Source organism: Takifugu flavidus, chromosome 1 (assembly GCF_003711565.1).
Source record: "Takifugu flavidus isolate HTHZ2018 chromosome 1, ASM371156v2, whole genome shotgun sequence".
Classification (NCBI taxonomy): domain Eukaryota; kingdom Metazoa; phylum Chordata; class Actinopteri; order Tetraodontiformes; family Tetraodontidae; genus Takifugu; species Takifugu flavidus.
Window position 1 is genome coordinate 3,628,429 of NC_079520.1, and position 19,916 is coordinate 3,648,344.

At 45.4% G+C, this 19,916-nt stretch overlaps 1 protein-coding gene across 4 annotated transcripts in view; it reads right to left on the reverse strand.

The window, feature by feature from the left end:
- slc4a3 (solute carrier family 4 member 3) overlaps positions 1-19,916 on the reverse strand; it is a 30,665-nt gene that overhangs the window by 4,646 nt on the left and 6,103 nt on the right. For 2 of the 4 annotated variants that reach the window (XM_057011623.1, XM_057011632.1), the window contains 20 exons: positions 17,445-17,619; positions 15,999-16,249; positions 15,692-15,876; positions 14,934-15,160; positions 8,989-9,134; positions 8,566-8,746; positions 8,289-8,424; positions 5,409-5,592; positions 4,630-4,735; positions 4,230-4,414; positions 3,889-4,108; positions 3,534-3,752; positions 3,309-3,457; positions 3,030-3,224; positions 2,370-2,558; positions 2,172-2,261; positions 1,751-1,917; positions 1,412-1,665; positions 1,109-1,278; positions 588-761 (listed from right to left, as the gene is read on the reverse strand). In XM_057011623.1, the coding sequence (XP_056867603.1) occupies positions 588-761; positions 1,109-1,278; positions 1,412-1,665; positions 1,751-1,917; positions 2,172-2,261; positions 2,370-2,558; positions 3,030-3,224; positions 3,309-3,457; positions 3,534-3,752; positions 3,889-4,108; positions 4,230-4,414; positions 4,630-4,735; positions 5,409-5,592; positions 8,289-8,424; positions 8,566-8,746; positions 8,989-9,134; positions 14,934-15,160; positions 15,692-15,876; positions 15,999-16,249; positions 17,445-17,619 (3,603 nt within the window). Of the gene's footprint in view, positions 1-587; positions 762-1,108; positions 1,279-1,411; positions 1,666-1,750; positions 1,918-2,171; positions 2,262-2,369; positions 2,559-3,029; positions 3,225-3,308; positions 3,458-3,533; positions 3,753-3,888; positions 4,109-4,229; positions 4,415-4,629; positions 4,736-5,408; positions 5,593-8,288; positions 8,425-8,565; positions 8,747-8,988; positions 9,135-11,443; positions 11,795-14,933; positions 15,161-15,691; positions 15,877-15,998; positions 16,250-17,444; positions 17,620-19,916 lie in introns of those variants that run through there. The other 2 variants (XM_057011640.1, XM_057011650.1) reach the window with 2 other exon arrangements.

Consider the following 19,916-nt stretch of genomic DNA (forward strand, 5'->3'; position numbering starts at 1 on the left):
ATTTAAGGAGGTGGTAGGGGAAGAGGTCCTGATATCATGGTGGTCCAATCAAGGTAATCGCCCTCAGGCAATTCTGAGTTAATCCTCTCGTGCAGTGGGTTCATGCGACCTTTGGATGAACGACGTACGAATGGTGGTAAAGGGAAGAACGAAATTATGTATTTAAGCCCCTGAAAAGGGTGGGTTTTTTTGCTAAAATGCAGGGCTTTAATCTGACAGTGATGACATGCATGGGTTTGGAGCATCTAACCAAGAAAACACAAAGCCCCCGCTCCAGGCAGGAAGGACTGGGAACGCTTTCCTGGTTAGAACACGGAGCAAAGAGAAATATTTGCTCTTTGGTTAAATATTTTCGGACAGAATGCCGTCCAAAAGAAAAATATAAAAATAATAATTTGTGGGCAATTTCAATTATTTATTTTACAAAATGTCAGTGCATGATAGACGTGAAAACAGGCCAATGTCTTACCGATGTTACGTTCCCTGGATTTGAAAATAACCCTGTAAAATAAGTATCTCAAAGCCACCTGGGATCAGGTTCTGGTGGCAAAATATCATTCCTAGAATAACTGGGCTGTACAACCTACCGCCTGCAGCTCTCGCTCCTCAAAAATCCTGGACAGGATGAGGCGGCGCAGCGGCACCGTCATGATGAGGATGAAGGGGAACGCCAGAGACGCCGTGGTGGACTTCACGACCCACAGCGTGATGATGCACCCCAGCTGGGTCAGGGTGAACATATTCATCCGCCATGTCTTCACCTAATGCAGCAGATGCAAGGAGGCACAAAGGTGTCAATCCAGCAGACCGGAGCACCAGAACACGTGTATTTGGTCCCATTTTGTGGAAAGCTGTGTTGGACACTGATGCTGATGAGCAGAATGGTTAGAAAGGTCAACTTGTCTCTACTCTCCTCAGAGACGGCTCCTGTTGTTAGCCTTGTTAGCATGTGATCACACACCTGCAAACTGGAGATTCAACTGTAATTTCCTTTATCTCACTGATAAAAGCAGCAGCACTTTTGCAATTTGGTGTATGAAATCTTTCATTTGTGGCCCTTGGTTCTCCTTACGCTAATGGAGCACCAAGGGCTCAGTCTGTGTGTCACCTTGGTCACATAAATGTGGTCGGGGTGATGCTTGGCAGGCGTGACCATCAACGTGATGCGCTCGTACAGTTGGATGCCGGTCAGAGAGGTGACCCCCATGTAGAGGAATATGCCAAAGAGCACAGCCAGAGGGATGAGACGGAGCACGTCGGTCATCACTATGGACATACCTGACGGTCAAGAGTGAGACAAGCTCATGTTTACTGCTTCTGTACAACTGTGGTTGTAACAATAAAACTTTCAGGTTCAAGAATATGTTTCTTTTCCCCAAGCTTAATATGTTAGATTCCCTTTTCTCCTCACCGACGAGCACGGCCACTAGAAGCCCAGTCAGCCTCTGCTCTTTCACTTCCTGGATTTTGGGCTTCTCTCCAGGAGCGGTGGCTTTGCTCATGACAGTGAGGGCGTTCACGTGGGTGACGGAGCGCACGGTGGCAGCGGTGAGCCACGGCAGGCCGAAGAGAGGACAGAAGGCTCCCAGGATGACAATGAGCAGGAGGTCCAGGTGGAATCCTGAACCTTTAACCAGCCGACGCTCCTTCTTACTCACTATCAACCTGATGGAGGAGAGGGAAGGTGGAGTAGCGGTGTGTTTCTACAGAGAGGAACCCTTACACTCGCGGATGCAGTGACGGTACATACGAGGTGATCTGCGTTTCCATGAAAATGAGGATGAAGACCAAAAGGGCAGGTACGACAGATGCTCCCATCATCCAGGTGGGAAACGGCTGCTTGTCACCAAAGGGACTGATGAACCAGCCTCTCTTGTCAGGAGATGTGACAGAGAAACCTGAGGGCACATTGAGCTTCTGTAAACAAACAAACAAAAGTATGGAATAATGTTAGCAGGTAGTGAACTGAAGATACCTTTGTTAATTCATTTGTTATACCAGGGATTTTCTATTAAATGTCAAGTATTTGGAATCAGAGAGATCCACTAAATAGAAAACAGGAAGTTACTTCACCCACGTTTCATTCATCTGCCATCGATGGTTAGAATGAAATAGATAATAAGTTCCTCAGATAACTTTGAGTGATTTGCTGTGACTTAAAGTAAGGTCACCTGTGTGTAGGTGTCAGGAATGCTGCAATCCATCATGACAAAAACTAAAATTGAGATGGGGATTCCAAAGTCGCCAATAATTCTTCTGGCCTGGGAACATTGAAAAGTTTTAAAATTAACTGCAATAGTGAAAGGAAACATTTAATTTTTCTCATTTGTACATTGAAAGTGTGGAAATAAAGTTAAAAATAATAATACCTTGCCGCCTAAAAAGCGACTGTTTCTCAATTTCCTGAGGAAGAAAGCAAGAAAGAAGGTGCCCATCATAAGGACCAGAGACAGAAGAGCCGTGTTGGGCTGGTTGAAGACCAGATGGTCATCATGAAACCCATTAGCTGTGGTGGCGTCACTGGGATAAACTGACATCAGTGGATGCTCCTTAAAAACCTGGAAAAACAACCTCCTATCAGTTTAAGCAAAAATTGAATGTGTTAACAGAAATAGATGGATTTCTTTCTTTGAGTTACTATCTTTAGTTGACAGAAAAGCCACAGTACAAAGCGGATCAAACAGAGATAGGTCTCTTTGATTTACGCAGTGCCAGCTGTCTTCGAGCAGCACATGTTTCCAGGGTGTGTTTGGTAGTGGAAAAGTGTTTGATGACGACTTTGTAATGACCTTCAAGGTCGCACGTGCTGAAGTTACTCTGCTTTCATGTGGAACAGCTGTGAACTGTCCCTCCGTCATTCTTGCTCACACACGCAAGATGTTCATGTCGCACGGTTCAGCAACGCCACCGCGCAAAGACCGCGGCCTTGGTGTGAATATCGATTACAATTAATCAAAGACTGCTGGTCGTGGTGTGTCCCCATTGACTTGATTAAGTTTCGTGTTGTGCGTGGCGGTCAGAGTCGCTACCTTGACGAGCTTGGAAAAGGTCTCATAGATGAAGATCAGGGAGATGAGGAAGGCAAAAATCTCCTGTGTGAATGGCGAGATGTAGCGGACGAGGAAGCTGCCCTCGGCCGCCACAATCACCAAGACAATGAAGATGAGCCAGAAACCGATCCACACCCGGCCGGTCAGGTACTCGTAGTTGTAGGCCTGACAGAACTGATGAGAAAAACAGAGACGTGCTAAAAAAGAGGAATGTAACACGAATACGCCTTCACTGCAGCAACATTTTAGGTCGGCTACCTTGAAGTAGGCTTCTTCGAACACCAACAACGGCCCCGAGAAGCCGATGATGAGGAGAGGCTGCCCGGCTAGCAGCGAGAATATAACTCCAAGAGTCGCAGTTGACACAATCAGCTCAGTCACTCCCATCATGCCCTCTGTTTTTTCTCCTTCAAAGGGAAAGAGCACAATTCCAAAACACAGCTATCACAGTAAAACAGAGTCCAAATGTCCAAATGAATTTACCCAACAAGCCTCCAAATGTAATAGTCGGCGAGAGCGCGGCGAAATAGATGAAAATAACAGCGGCGATGCATTGTGTGTCCAGGGCGTCTTTTAGGTCGCTGACGTAGTGTGGGTAGCGTCGCCGGATGTCGTGGATGAGACCTCCGAAGATGATGCCTGAACGCTTCAGCGGATCCACCTCCTGGTCTCCCTCTTCCTCCTCCTCACATGGGCTTATCTCTAAAAGGAGTTTAAAGGCCCTGTTAGGTAGTTGCATCAAAACTAGCCGCTATCACTTGAATCAACCTACTAAATACAGGTTAACTTGTTCTGGATTTAAAATAGCTTCAAGTTTCGTGTGGGTTTGACAGCGAACCTTTGTTGTTCAGCTCGATTCCAAGAACGGATTGGTGCTTCTTGAGTTCCCGCTCCTTCCTCTTGCGTAGCATCTGCTTTTGGAAGTCAGCCACTGTCTTCAGGAGGTCTTTGCCCTCTACCTCGGAGGGTGGAATGACGATGCTGTAGTCCAGGAATTCATTGATGCCGTTCAGGAGATCCTGTCTGTCATCAGCAAAATAGGCCACCTCATGGAAGCTCTGCAACATCATACAATTAAAAAGTGAGGCCATTTCAATCAGCATTAAAAGCTGCTTCTTATTATGATATCATTAAGACGATATCTAAGAATTTGGCTTTTTTTTTACTCTTAAAATTGACCTTGTCAGACATGAGAGTGGAAAAAGATCGTCCAATCTCATGGTAGTCAACGTTGGACTGACTGGGACCCAGCAGGACGAAGAGGAAGCGAACAGGAACGGGGATCTCAAGCACCGATTCTAGGAGGACCGCTTCGTTTAGCCTGACGAAGGCCATGGCTGGCTGCTCCAGGAACTCCACGCAGCCTAACGGGAAATGGCATTAAAATGAGTCTAGACCATTGACGACAACAGCCCTTGCTTTCTCCTGTCACTGCTCTTGTCATCTGGTTGAGGTTAACATTAGCATGACAAGCTACAGTAAAAACACAGAGGTAGGCACTATTAGCATTGGGCGTGACATAAAAACAAAATCAGACGAAAAGACTTAAATCATCAAATCTACTTTGTTAAGAGCTTACCAACTAAAACAATAACAGCCTCGGCATCTTTGGGAATTTTGGCGAGGAGTTTCATGGATCTGGCTGCAGCTGGGTTGCTCTCGGGAGGCAGAGGGTGGAGCGATTTCTTGGAAAGACAACAGAACAAAAAAAAAGCATTACTATGTTGTGATACAAGAAGATACTGGGACGTACGTATCGGTACCGATAATGCAACGGCAGTACGGCAACGACGGGTAAACAAAATTTAATGGTCACAGTTGGACCAAGGGCACTTAATGGTGATCCAATTTTTTTTTAATGGTTTACTTGAAATGATTCAACACTTAAAAAGCCAGGGGAAACACTGGGATTTCAGAGTTAATACATCAAGCAGCTTTAACTAGAAGCACCTGTCAGAGGCATAGGAACATAATCCAGCACATGTGGTGAAGTGAGCCTCGCTTTCTCCAACTTCAACAACTACCTGCATGACTTCTGACTTCATTTGAAGAGCGTTTCAAAGTGGTAGACGGGCCTCACATCAGGAATTTGATGTAATTGAACACTCACCGCTGGTCCTAAAGGCGTAATGTGAACTGTAAACGAGAACAAGTCGGTCCAGAATTGCTTTTATCTCCGTTTTTTATCTCCATTTTGATAGCTGGGGTCACAAACCTACGTGAATTCCAGCCTGATCTAGTTAATCACTGACCACATCTCATCTGGTTGTCAGCAGATTCTCACACTGGTAGGAAGCATATAGGAAACCGGCGTAAACCGACCTCACACGTGAGCACCTCGTTACCGTGGAGACTTACAAACAGGCTGACAAACACATCTTGTTTGGGGTCGTAGACGGGCCCTTTTCCATCGCTGTTCTCATCGTGCTCCTCAGTTACCAGCGGCAGGTTGGTGTCTTGAACGTGGTTGTGATTGAAGCTACCGTGCAGACTGGCGGAGGACTGGTGGCGGTGAAAGCGATGTTTCAGGTCACTGGGATGGCTGTGGTAAGGACCGACAACAGGAAGACATCAGTCTGCAGCCAGCTGCAACTGTGAGCGCTGTGTATAAAGATGGTGAGGCGAGGCGTGAAGACAGCTCAGACACCAGTAGTGGCTACAGGCTAATATACAGATAAATACATTCATCTGGTCATCAATGATTTTGCTTAATTTTGGTGTCTTCATTGGTAGAAAAGCAAAGAACTGTGTGTGACATAAAAAAAGGTATTGCCTATCCACTAAAATGGCACGCTCAGTTAATAAAAGCTTTGTGTTATTTGATATCTGCATTAGAACATAAAAGGAAAAGAGTAATCTGTAAGGCCGTAAAGTCGACGGCCAACACTGGAAACACCCCTTTATTACATCAGCTCTTTGATGAGATCAGGTCAAATATTGGCCTCCAGAGGTCCAAATCTGTGACAGCACTGCAGGACACATTGAATTATGTGTGAAGCTGAAATGAACGGTTCAGTCATTTTACAGAGGTCTCAGCGAGCCTCTAGCTCTTCCTGCTTGCAGGTCTCTGCATATCCTTTGTTCATTTAGATGAAAATGAAAGGTAATCTTTTTGAGGATCTGATTAGGGAATAAATGAAACAGGCAAGAAGGAAGGTTTCCTGAAGTGGACATTGCATGTGGGCTCAAAGCCACGCCAACGTGGGTGAGCGCTAAACGCTACTGCCAGTACGCTAATGTCTCAAACTCCCCGGAGCAAGATTCCAAATACAGTTTTTCCCTCAAGGTTTCTTCTTAGTCACCAGTTAGAAAGGGTTGAAAGCATGTTCATTACTTTCTGTGTTCGTCATTCTGATTCTGATCCACATTTGAGTTAAAGCCTTCCTTTATTTAAACCGAGCTGACAGCCGACATTACATAACCAACAAAAAAAAATCTATAAACCTCTCTGTTTGGAGCATCACTCAATTGACCGCTCATGTCAGTTCAACGCAGCAGGCATGCATGTGAAAGTGCCAATCAATAGTCGGGGGACCGTTTGAGCAGTGATGAAAAGAAAAGAACACATCAAAAAGGTTTGCAGCATTAGCAGTGAGATGTGGACACTTTGGGACTGTTGTCTTACGAGCCCGACGCTGAGACAGCTGGCGTTGTTGAGGTTTTCTGGTAGACAACTTGTGGTCTCCCATTGTAACCACACCCTCTTTAAACCAAGTGACCTAAACTTCCTTTGGTTTAACAATATCACACCCAATAATTTTGACAAACGCCACCGATCTTATTGCCAACAGTGACTGTCTGGGTTCAGGGTGAACTCGTCGCGCATAAACCGCAAAACACCGAAATGCTGTTTCTCACCTAAACTACGTGCCAACAAAAATGACTCTTTCAACCCTTTCATGTGGTGTCCGGGATGTCAAACGAAAGTTATTTACAGTTGGGGTTTATTTGATTGCATTGCGACACAAGCATAACGGAATGAACCGGCACGCTCAAGCCACACCCCCCATGGCCTTTCGGCCAATCAAAAGGATCGATCATCTGCGTTATTGTCACCTTCTGTCTCCTCAAACCATGCGGAGGCATCAAATATGCTGTTGAACTATGGCCTGTAAGCGTCTCAGAGACTCACAGGAAAGCTCGCTCAAAGAAAAAACATGTGCGGTTGAAGACAGGAACTTTTCGCACCAACGCGGTGGTCAGCCGTTGGCCTCGGTGGGAGACGTGTAACCAAGTCAGCCTGGCCAGTGCCATTCTAGTCCCCCATCTGCACTAGTCCCCCATCATTAGTGGGTTTTTCACTCACCCAACACGCTACACTGGCGTCACGGTGAAACGTGTGCTTTGATGGACTGTTTAGCTTCGGCAAAGCGTCAAAATCAAAAACACACTTTGTTTTTGCAGCGATGATGTCGGACACGTGCTGCTTTTTCAGCCACTAAGTGATGATCTGTTGAAGATCAACATTAATAAACTCTTTTGTAGCTACAAACGAATCACAGCTGGAATGAAATCCAGATAGAACGCGGCCAAGCCGAGTTGCTCAATGCTAGAAAACCCTCACCCAAATTAAAATACTAACCCTTGACCAGGGACTTTTTTCAGAGCTTGAATAAGGACCTGATCTGAATTTCGACTCTGCTGTGGCGGAAACTCACCGAGTTCCTCCAAGGGTTGACAGCCCCTTGGGAAATTTTCTGTGGTGGAAGCTCGGATAAAAGCTAAAATAACAAGTAACCCTGCTGGCAAGAGACAGTAAAACGTTGGAATGGAGACAGAATAATTAAATGTTTAGTCACTCCCTATTATCTAAACTGCCTGGTTTTACGTCTTTCTCATCTCAAACAAAACAGTTTAGAAGCCTAATGAACCTGGATTTATGGAAATTTCCTTAAACCTAGGTTTTACCAAATCCTACTCATTACAAAGGAAAAGATCAAAGGGCTGGGATGACTCACGTCTTTCGCAATCACACTCAAAATCCGATGGCCGAGGCTTCGGGTTTTGACACAAGAAACTCAAGTCAGCCGCCAGGAAAACAAGCAGATGATGAGTCCAGTATTGTTGTCAGCAAATTCTCTCCTACCTCAACTAACATACTGTAACCTCCAGCTCAGGACAATAAGCAATGAGGAAGATAATTCAGAATTTATTATTCAGGCTGTCGTATATGTGGAAAACAATCCCATAATAATCAAATACATAACAACTGATGGCCTTTATGACAAACTGTGTGACCTGTGTTTGAGCAGCAGAGCTCTGAGGACGCTGGGCCTGTCCTCGGCTCTGATCTGATCAGAGATGATCATCGTCTCCACCACCAGATGGGCGATACCTGGCAGAGAGTTCTGCTCCAGGTCCAGGAGAATGGCGCCTGTGGGACAGCAGCAGAGGAAGGGAAGGACGAGTGTGACGTTAGTTCAGAGGACAACGTCTCAGCTGTTTTGCTTTGTCACTTTTCTCCTTAACAGTCTTGGCTAACAGTCCAAGACAGCAACAAGTAGGCGGAGTTTACCGTGCGTGATGGTACGACGGAGCTCCAGCAGGCTGCGGAAGGACAGGGAGGCCACGTGAGGCTTTCCCCAGCGATCCGTCTCCTCCTCCACGTCTTCCTCAAACTTGATCCAGCGAGCTCGCTCCTTCCAGCGCATCTCATGATCCTTCTCCACGATCAGCTCGTTCAGCTCCACAAACAGCTGAGGAGGAAAACACTCCCAAATCATTCAGGAGACGAAGGCATTTGCACAGAGAAGGTGTTCTGATTGAAAGCTGCGAGCTCTCTGTCCCTGTGTTTTAGCATTTTCCAGCTATTTCACTTTAATGCAGGTTATATTTTGGGGGTTTTATAAAGTGCAGTCATCATTTTGTTTATGTGCTGATGAAAGCATGCAGTGATGTCTATATATACTCTACTGTGAGGGGCGTGCGTGCTGCAAACCTCGTGGGTTTTCTTATCTGCTGCTCTCTTCTTCTTCTTCAGGCTGCTCAGAGGTGTGGAGCTATTGCTGGCCCTGCTTATCTGACATCGTGATGACTTCTTTACCAGGTGGCGTCTCACCCCGGGGTTGTCTTCAAACCTGTGACCTACCAAAAATGAGCCACAGCCTAAAGGTCATCGCGGTTGCTTTATGGGAATCATGCAAACAATTGAGATTTTCAAACTCACAACCATCCGCCATGAAAACTGGACTCAAGTTCAAGATTCTGCAAAACAGATTCCGTGTTGGTGGCTGGGAATTTAAATACGGGGCCAGGATAAACTGTTAAAATGGCACTGATCAAAACCAAAGTCATTTTCAATCTCAGTGAGCCACACGCAGATAACGAGCAGCTCGCTGCAGAGAGCATTCTGTTCCCACCTATTATGAAGGAAACGTGATAAAAGGGGAACAAAACATCTGTGTCAACGCGTGTTTAGAGTGATCGTGCATAAAGAAATGATTCATAATGTTTACAAAATCTGGTGATGTTTAATTTGGGTGATCAAAAAAGAACCTGAGGGAACAGGTGTATTTACAGTCAGGCAGCTCCCGTGTGTGCAGAGGGATTTCATTCCTTATCTGGGTCTCGGTGCCAGATACTGAGCATCTACGTACATGAATAAAAGCCTGCTGAAGCTTTTTTTTTTGTTTTTGCAGCTGTCTTGTCAAAACCAATGCAGCACAGACCATCCTGAAACATTTTCCCATTCATGCATTCAGATCCGAGACCAGATTTTCAAGAAATCTGCGTCAGAAGCTGATTTGCAGCTGAAAGTCGGTCCAAGAAAAATCAGCAGCGGTGGAGATTCGCGATTAGAATTATGGGTTAGTATTATATACTATTTGGAGCTCGCCGGTTGGTGCATTAAAGGTCAAAGATCTGGGGGACGTTTTAGAAACCGACGCACATTCAGTCCGCAACCGCCGGGTCCCAGTCACTCAGGCCAACGGCTGAATAGAATTTCTTACCAAATAAACAGTGTCATTTTTAATTTTGCGCACGGGCGGCCAGGGGTAACCAAAGTAGAGGTGAGAGGCCAAAGAGCGTGTGTGTGTGTGTTTGTGTGTGTGCATAAAATACAGCACAAGTTCCAGTCTGATGAGTCACGCCTTCCGCAGGGAAACAGAAATGGAAACTGAGAAGTTATTTATTTCATTTTGCAAAGCCTCTGAACAGAGAGCTGCCTCCACTTGAACCGTTGGACGGGCCGATACGTCTCATGGCAGCGATCAACGTGAACAAGACAAATCGATCTGTGCGGAAAGGAATTCGCGCTACTCCCTCTCCTCATTGGGAACGGCAGCCGGAGCTGAAGCAAGTCCTTTCATCCAAAAAAGCACTTGAGCGACATCAGTCAGCAGCGTCATTCAAAATACAGATCGAGCTGCATGTAAGATGGAACCCACGCTCATGAAGTTGCATGTTCTTTTATAATTACCACGCAAAAGCACCCAAAACACCATTTACTGTTCCATGAGGGATTTTTTCAGGATCTAATGAAAAAAAGCTGCAAAAAGAACAATTTAATAAAACCATGGATGCAAAAGCTGGAAGTGAGCAGGGAGATAAAATGATTTCTTTTCCTTGTCTCCAAAGAGCAGATTTTGTGCATTTTCAGATTTTAGCCTGGTCCAACCCTCAACAGGGAGAATTGATCAGATTTTGGGTTCTCCAACCACAAGTTTTTATTACTTTTTCTTCGTGTCCCCATGTAAAATGGAAATCCCCTCTCATGTAAACAAGATATTGGCTTGCACTAAAATTTGACTAAAGCCAATGTGTCAATTATTGAAATATAAAGTGAACTGTTAGGAAATGCACTGAACATTATTATGAGTTATAGTTAGTAACTGGGCACTTGCCTAACAACGCATCAATGACAAAAAACAACTCTTAAAAAAAACCTACTTCATTTTAGTAATAAAAATTTTAAGTAATACATTAATTGATTCTACTCCCGGACCTTATTAAGTATCTGGAATACATTTGTGTCTCCATCTCTCAATAAAGATGTTTTCAGCTACCATACTGTTCGCCCTGATTTCTTTAGCTCGCTATTAGAACGAGCCGCACCACATTCAGCACAGCTAATCATTGGAATGCCTTTCTGCTCCAGCTGCTGCTAACCCCAAAACTAAATGGGCACCACTGGATCAATAACAAAGCAGGAAACAGACCGTGTCAATCAGCTCAATACTAGGGACATTTGGCTTAGCGCGTAGTCAAGGATGACCCCCATATTATGATTATGCAAGCAAAGTAAACAATCATTGGAAACAAGTGACTTCCTGTCTATTGATTGGCCGAATGAAGTAACATCTTCCACAAACATCAAACTGTCAGGATGGAAAACCGGAGGCAGCGGAACTGTAATGCAAGCGCGTGAATCTGCACGGATTCTCGTGACTTACGGATCGGCTCAAGCGGTGACCCCAGTTGCGTGTGGATGGACTCCAGCAAGTCGTAATCATCGAAATCCAAAACGAACTCTTCAAAGTCCTCAAAGCCTTCCACGTTGGATGCCGAGCCGTGCCGTTCATACAGGTGCTGCTTGGGGGTGCCGAGCCCTCTATGGGCACCAAAATGATGCTCGGGAACGTGGTGATCGACGGAGTTTTTCTTATCGGCATCCCCTCCCTCCTGGTTCTCCTGCGCCCCGAGATCTGTCATCTCCACAGCCGGTAAAGCCTCCTATCCACCCGTCTCTGAACGGACGCAGTGCTCATCCAGGGCTTGCCGCTCTTGCGCAATAGAGCGTACTTCCTTTTGAAAGTTCAAAAGCTGATCTTGAAAGTGTGAAACACACTCAATTTTGTTCAAGAAGGCCTACTTCTACGTGTTTCAGAATCCTCCCCTTTAAGTGCAAGTCTACAAATCAGGTGTATATAAAAACGATCCTCAATGTCGTGAAAAAGGTTAGATCGTCTTAAACCCGAGTTAAATCCAAAGCCAAGCTAACCTGCCGACCAATCATAATCCTGCTGGATGCACATTAGCAGAAGAGGAGCAGATGATGGTCGAGCTAGACCTGCGAAGGGAAGTATCGATGAGGGCTGGTCTACTTTGAGGTTTGGAGCACCGCCCATTTTCAGTCACGTTTCCAGCCCACTGATCTATGAGGGTGTTGGAGAAGAAAAAAAAAACTCAAGGGCTCAAAAGTGAATGAGTTTTGTTCAAATGGCTAATGCCTGGCTACCATTTCATCAAAACAGCCATAACCTGTCATAATGAATGGGGGATATTTTAAGTATTGCTGGGGTTGGGGGTGGGGCCCCTGTTTTGCCCTTAATCCTCATTAATCCTCAGGCCAAATTCAAGCACTTATCAATGGTCTTTGTGTTTAAATGGAGTTCCTTTTCAAAATGGGGGGAGTCCCAGTGTGGTCAAGTAACACTGGTCCACAGTACAGTTCAGGGACATGGGTGAAGTGAAGGTTATGGTTATGATCATGGGTTTTGGTCAAACCCCCATCTGGATCTGCACAGCCTGGAGGAGGGAGTGGTGAGGGTTTCGGCCTGTTGCCACAACATCTGCGATGCTGCGCTGGCACAAAGCAGATCCAGGAGTGCCGGGCGTGCCAGTCCGCTGTCCCTATTAGCGTTTGGCATGATTCTGCCGTTGCCTCTCAGAACCACGGGCGCTTTAGATGCATCCATTTTCTCAAAGGCCTCAAAGGTAGCAGGTGCTGAGTGGGAGCCCGTGAAGTTCTGGGAGTGCAGCGCCCCTTTCATCAATGAAGTCTCTGCCAACCTGCTGTGCTGTGAGGCTCAGCGTGCTCACCGGGATACCATCGGAGCATCGGAACTCCAAACGTCCGTAGTCAAACCGATGGCAGGAATGTCACAGGCCCGTGGGTCATGAAGCTGTCACATCCGGCGTCCTCCACTACAGAGAAAGGCCGGTCATCTAATGTGATGTATTTAGTTATCCCTTTAGCTTTGGTACTGTCTGCTGGGGTTTGTCATTTAAGCTCCAGAAGACTGGGGTCTGTTTTGCGAGGCAGCTTTCCATCGAAACGGTGCACGGCATTTTTAGCGCACCGTTGTCTGGGGTCAGACTCATTATTTTACTTTACTTACGTTCCAGCTGAGCATAAACCAGGCTTCAGTCTGAATGCCCGTCTGCAAATAACCAAAACATTGGCTACTGACATCATCAAATTCTATCTAATTCACAAATAGGACGGTGCTAGACAACAAGGGAATTGTTAGCCGATCCCAATATCTGGCCGGTGTGTCAGTGGATCCCCCTTAAGAGAAAACAAGACACTTCTGGAGACCTTGAGGCCTGGTACTGCACCAGATGGAGATCCCTGACACACCCCTCACAGCAGCTTCGACAGCTCCGCCGTCCCCTATATATTTCCTCATGCAAATGTATTTTCTGTTTCTTTGGACCAAGTTGAGGAGGGATTGAACCAAACAGTTCACACAAATATCAGTACTTGTATGGCTCCTGATTAAAGCACCACAGAGATTTGCCAGATGGCTTCAAGTCCGTGGAAAGAATTTTCCACCGACATTAGTTTGGATGTAAAAAAATAAATGCAGACTGGCACACACAGCCGCACCAGTGCGCAAGTATAAATACTCCCAACGGCATGCACAACGTGCCTTGGCTGCAGCCGAGGGTTCTTCCCAGAGTCCACGTACAACCATAAATCTGTCCTCAACAATAATAGTTTTGCAAAGTGATTAATGACGACTTGCCACAGAACTTGCGGTCTCTGAATGTGCTCTGGAACCCTCATCTCACACAACCCATAACAGCGGGTGATATTAACCAACCGGGCTGCAAAATGGGGAATGCACCGAGGTGATATGTATAGGCTGTCCATGTCAGGCATGACTGCGTACAGAGCCGATGAGACTCTGGCTGTCCCGTTTTCTGTTTCCACACTGTTTCTAAACAGTCAATGAATGCGGTGCTGTGCCGGACCTGGAAAGGCCGGGGGCATGGTCACTGCTAGAGGGAAATCGACTGCAGCCTCAGTTAATTAATGCCCCTGGATGTGGTGAGGGAGAGTCGCTTTTCTCTATCCCGCTGCCCTTTGCTCTACTTTTGTTCACGCCTCTTTTATTTGATTCGGGATATAAATGACAAACTCTACTTTTCATCTACTTTTCAACACACTTGTTGACTCAGCATAATGCCACACCTCCAAATGCCTCATTCAGGAGAGGTATAGATCCATTTATTGAGTGACTATTCACCGTTTGAAACAGGTGAATGTGTCAATGCTCACATCACTCCGTAAACTATTACCTTGTCACAGAAGAAGGGACTAAGAGCCCTAAATATCAAACGTGTTGGTGGGGTCTTTAAATGCAAGATCACACATGTCACTGAAGACCCCGCTGAAGGAAGGAACACTAATGTGGCCTACTCAGACCAAGGGAAGCAAGTCGAGACCAACAGTAGATCCACAGTAGCTGAGTGTTACCTATTGTGTTAGCTGTTAGCTAGAAGTATATTTATAGCTCGAAGGGACAGGAAGTATGTGACAGGAAGTGCCATTCTGAAAACTTGCTGAGAAAGTATTTAATATAATCCAATCTACATACAGATAGATATAATCTGAGCAAATAAGTGAGGTTAAAATTATGTAAAGAGAAAAATATTAGTCAGGGATTAAGACACCTCTTTCTGTGCAGATGTTATGCGAAGTGACGCTGATGGCGTCAGCTGATCCCAGCTGGATGAGCTGTCAGCTGCCTTTAAACCTCCCGATGGAGTCTGTCTGCACATTTGTCAGTATAAATGAGGGCGTGCAACAATCAGTGCGGAGCAGCAGTTATTTCTCTGTTTAAAGAGCAAGTGAACAACAGGCTGCTGTCTTTTTCATGGTGATAAAAATAAATCCATCCCCCAAAACTGAGCTAAGATAAAAATCTCACTTACTCTTCATATCATCTAGATCAGCACTGGCCAACATCTGAGCCTCGGCTTCATCAGTGGGCACCTGCTGGTAGACGGCCGTCTCCAGGGCAGTCATGCTGCCGATGCAGATCCGCTCCCGAAGGTCATAGTTGCTCCGCTGGGCCCCTGCCATCCGATGGTGGACGGGCCTCCTTCGGAAGCAGCTGTGGGTCGTGCTGGAAGGTGAAGGATCTGATGGTGGAGGGATGCTGGTAAAGAAGGATAGTTGGAGATGTATTTTTTTTAAATCAAGTACTGCATTAATAAAGGATTCATATATAAAGGAAAGTAAAGGTTTATTGTGTTTAAATGTTCAAGGTTACATTGCACAAAAAAAGACTAAATTTAAATCTCCTCTTGGTCGCATTCTTGGATGTGACCACTGGGGGGCAACAGAACACAGGAAAAACTGTGCTATAGCTACTAAACGGCTGACTCTTCTTTGAGCTGACCACACTTACACACACGCACACACACACACAGCTCTGCATTTATTCTTATATTAGAAGATGGCAATCACCTCTGCAGCCATGACGAATAGAAATACACAAAAATAGAATTTCTCTCAGTTAAATGAATCTTCTCTGTGTCCAGACAATATGTCTACCAGAAGGCTTTTACATTTACAGTGCATTATTATACAAATTAATGATGTGAAGATGCTATCAAGAGATAATAAATATTGTAGTATTGTTGTACGAAAGGCTGAGCTGTGAATGGAGCTCGGCATTTTGAGGTACCTGCTGCACGCGGTTTCTTCCTCATCCTCCTCCCCATTCTGGCCCACAACAGGGATTTTCCCATTATGTGTCTCCGCCTTTATCTCCATGGATGCAGCTTTCCCTGTTGATAAGTGTTCGTTCTCCACGTGGAAGGTGGTAAGTGGGGGAGGTTCCTCCAAGTCCTCTTGGCTTCCCAAACTAAACTGAGAGGAAGAGGAAGATCATTGAGAGTGGAGAAAGAGGACATGCACAACCCCCCGTGATCAGCGTCACAACAATCTCTGCTGACTGGGAATTTAGGAAACCACAGAAAGTCTCATTTTACCTGTGGCTGGAGGTCGGGCGGCTCTGTAGGCGTCGCAGCCACGCCCTGCCCGTCTGTGTCCGACTGCGCCTCCTCCTCGTCTACCTCGTGGATGGTGGGTGTGACATCAGAGGGGGGCAGGGATGTCTTTTTTTTCTTCCGTTTCTTTTTGCGCCGTCTGTCCATGCTGTGCACCCTCTTGCGTAAGCGCTGGGGCAGGGGCAGGTGGGTGGACAGGGGATGATGCGTGTGGTGAAAAGAGTGTCTGTGGTCTGGAGGAAACAAAGAAAATCACAAGTGTGACCTGATGTCACAGGAGGAACCCGTGTCAACTGGTCATGTCTGAAACTCTGTGTCTGAGGTCTGTGGCACAAAGTGAATTTAGAGCTGTCATGGATATTTCAGTGAAAACACACACGCACACACACACACACACACACACACACACAGACAGTGACCGAATAGAGATCAGAAAAAAGTGGCTTATCTATTAGAGATGTTTGAACTTGTAGCCTGATTATTAAATGTTTTTAATCCACACTGTTACAGAAACAGAGAGGGTTTCCGAACAATGCTCGGGCCCAACGCCGTCTCGGTAGAGATGCTTTATCGCCCCTTAATCTGCTCATTACGCTCTTCTGAAAATTGGGCCCATTAGCTGGCGTGACCTTGGTTTGCTGCTCTCACCATAATTAACACATCCACTCATCTATATCAGCCATGGCTGATATGTGTTATATTAAGAGTTCTCTCTCTCTCTCTCTCATCTCCACATCCTGTCATGGTCACATTTTGACTTCACTGTCAGTGGGAATGATTTTAAATATCCAAATACCAATGTATTTCTATGGTCACAGTTCTTTCATTTTTTTTAAATGCAGCACCGCCACCTGCAACTAGGTGGTGCTACGCTAATCAGCCCTTATCTACTGGTCTGTTTAGAATGACAGATAAATGGGACTGAATGCACAGAAAGAGAGCAACAGTGCCGTGAGGCGATGCTACATTTGTGTGTAAGTTTGTTGCCATGACAACATAATGATCACCTCGGGTGATTTGAACGGCTGTCGTTTAACTTGACGCTGTCGCGAAGTGCAAAACTTCTCTCCTCATGTGTCATCTTGGTTTTACCAGAAGAAAGCAGAGACGAGCTTTAGAGGAAATGATGCTTATTTTCTGACCATTTTTGTTTCAGTTCAGTTCTTTTGGTAATAAAATCCTTCAGGTTAAAGCCAGCAGAAGCTAACGCCTCATCACCAAGGCAACTAGCACTGCAGTTAGCTTTAATGTGGTGATATTATGGTTACTGATGATTGTGTCCCTCTACGTCAAACCGACTTCCTTTCCTAAATAACAGAAGCAGATTTTGGGGACATTTATGGTGCATTATATTTTATTTATTACATAAAACATGTTGCTGTTGTGGACTAACGTCTAGGCAGATTTTGGGCTCTAATGTCTGCTTACATTCAAAGTCCTTCTCGGTGTAGTTTCGGCCCATCCTGCCACTGCTGCTGGAAGTGGAGTCACTGATGATGTCTCCAAAGCGCTCCACTGACAAAGTCTTCTCCAGGTTCTCCTCCTCCTCTTCTTCCTCCTGTTCCTCCATTGACCCCTCCTCATCTTCATCCTCGACCTTCACCTGAACGAGGTCAAAAAGGAAAACACTCGATCAGATGTTTGAACTGGCAACGAGACTGGCTCACACATCTGAGGGCTCAGCATCAGGATTTGTCTCTCGGATTTGTGATCAAAAACACATTTCACTGGTTACTGCTTAAAAAAAGCTCCTAATTATTAATTAATGTAAGATTTTGTACCCGTATTTTGTGTCCGCGTACTGTAACAAGAGTAGTTTCAGATTTTCTACCACCAAACATAAAAATCTGGGGAACTGCCTGAAATGTGAAACCTGCATTCATTGATTTACATTAAATTTGCTGTGTGCAGGTAAACACGAGGACCAGACATGCTGTGCTAAGTGATAGCATGAGTGTAACGTAATCACCTGAAGACAGCTCGGCTCCAGGGAGACGGACTCAGGCTGAATGAATCACAACCCGCCAACAAAACAATCTACCCTCACCAAAGCGTATAAAATGGCCATTGTTGAGTGACAGTGTGGGCAACTTCTACCTTACGCAGAGAGGATGTCAAATCAATAGAACAAAGTGCAAAGCAGTGGAAGACTAATGCACTGCACAGGCCCTGGAGACAGGGGGAGTAGAAAGGAGTGTCCTCCCTATCAGAGCCTTTCTGGAGCTCTGATAGGCTAAAACCTCAGGACAGACGGACAAGTCCCTCAGCCGCCTCTGCCTCACGCTGGTGCTGGCACAGTGGAGCTCTGCGGGCTCAAATTTCTCTGTGTCAACGCTCCAAAACCACTGGGGGCCGGCTGCATTTAATGACCGTGAAGGTACCAAAGCCATAAGCGTTCTCTTCATCAGACCTGACATTACAGATCAAACTTAAAAGGAATAAATAATAATAGAAACAGGATGTGGTTTTGCTCCATAAGGCACAAAGAAGAGGGCGACCCCATGTGGTTGGTTTCATTACAGACGTTTGCAGCCACGATCGCAGCGTGCGCAGACACACAGCGATTGGTTGGGCCACTTAACTTTTTTAAAATTTCCATCAACCTTCCAAATCACAAACAAGCGCATAATCAGAGCAACAAGGAGGCGTTTAGCACCGCACGTCTGAGTGAAACACAAGATGTGCGCAAGAGAATTGACATCAGTCTTAAATAATTAATGGCATCGCTCAAAATGGCAGTTTAGAATCGGGAGTGAAGACGCGGGTGCAACATTGGGCTCCCTAAACGTGCTGAAGGAGGGATGAGTCATCGGCGGCATCAGAGCGGTTTCCAGGAACAGAGGAAAAGCATGATTCCGACATGAACCGTGCAAACTTCGAGACAGTTGCTGGCAGTTAATGAAGGATGCAAATTTTAAAAAAGGAGAAAGGAGAGAAAGGAGACCTTGTCACGTATTTTTATACGATCGCAATGAATTCTGAACGCTGAACCAGAGCTTTGGTCTTTTCGCCACATCAGCTGCCGCCTGCTAACCTTTACCACTGACCTGCCCAGCATTTACTATGACATTAATATTTTATTTTAATGGAACGCTGAGCCAGAGAGAAAACATTTAATTATTAATCAGATGCAGAGTAATATGGAGGATTGTGTGCAGGATCGTTTTGGTCGGCCTAATGAATTAGACATGCTTAATAATATAACAATAATGTTCTTAGTTCTGATATCTTGTTTGGGAGGCTGAATGAAAAAAAACACGTGACCTGTTTTGAGAGTTTTAGTAATATTAATGAAACTTTGGTGTTTCGCTTCACGCTGTGGTTTTACTACATTGGCTCAGCAAAAAGGCTGATGCTGAGTCATCTGAGGCAGATAGATCCCCTCCGGTGCTGGTGGAGACCGAAGCAGAAGCTCACAAACACGCAATGCTAATGTTGCTCTGCTTCGGCTCATGCAAAAATGCAATTATTTGCATTGTATATTACATCATCACTGTTCTGCTAACACTTTAGCAAGTTCATCGCTAACGAACGAACGGAATAACAAGCATTAATATGCTGTTAATAGACAGCATTATGCTGTTAATGGTGAATATGTGTTCCCTAATTGAATTTGTGATATCATTGTTCTTTAGGGGATTTCAAAAGCTTTATATATGGATTAGGAATGAAAATACATTGCTTTTCTCTTTGCGTCGCCCTGTTTCAGTCCCGATGCTCTTCCTGCTTTTTTTCTTTCCCAGAAACTGCTTTTTGCTCCCATTATTTTTTCATCTGGTCCACTTTGATTGAAAAAGCTGGCACACTTCCCAGGCAAACAGACCTGACCTAAAATAACTACCAGCAGCACTTTGTTGTTCATTGTGAAGTTTATTGGTCAGAATCGCTGTAAATTTCGGT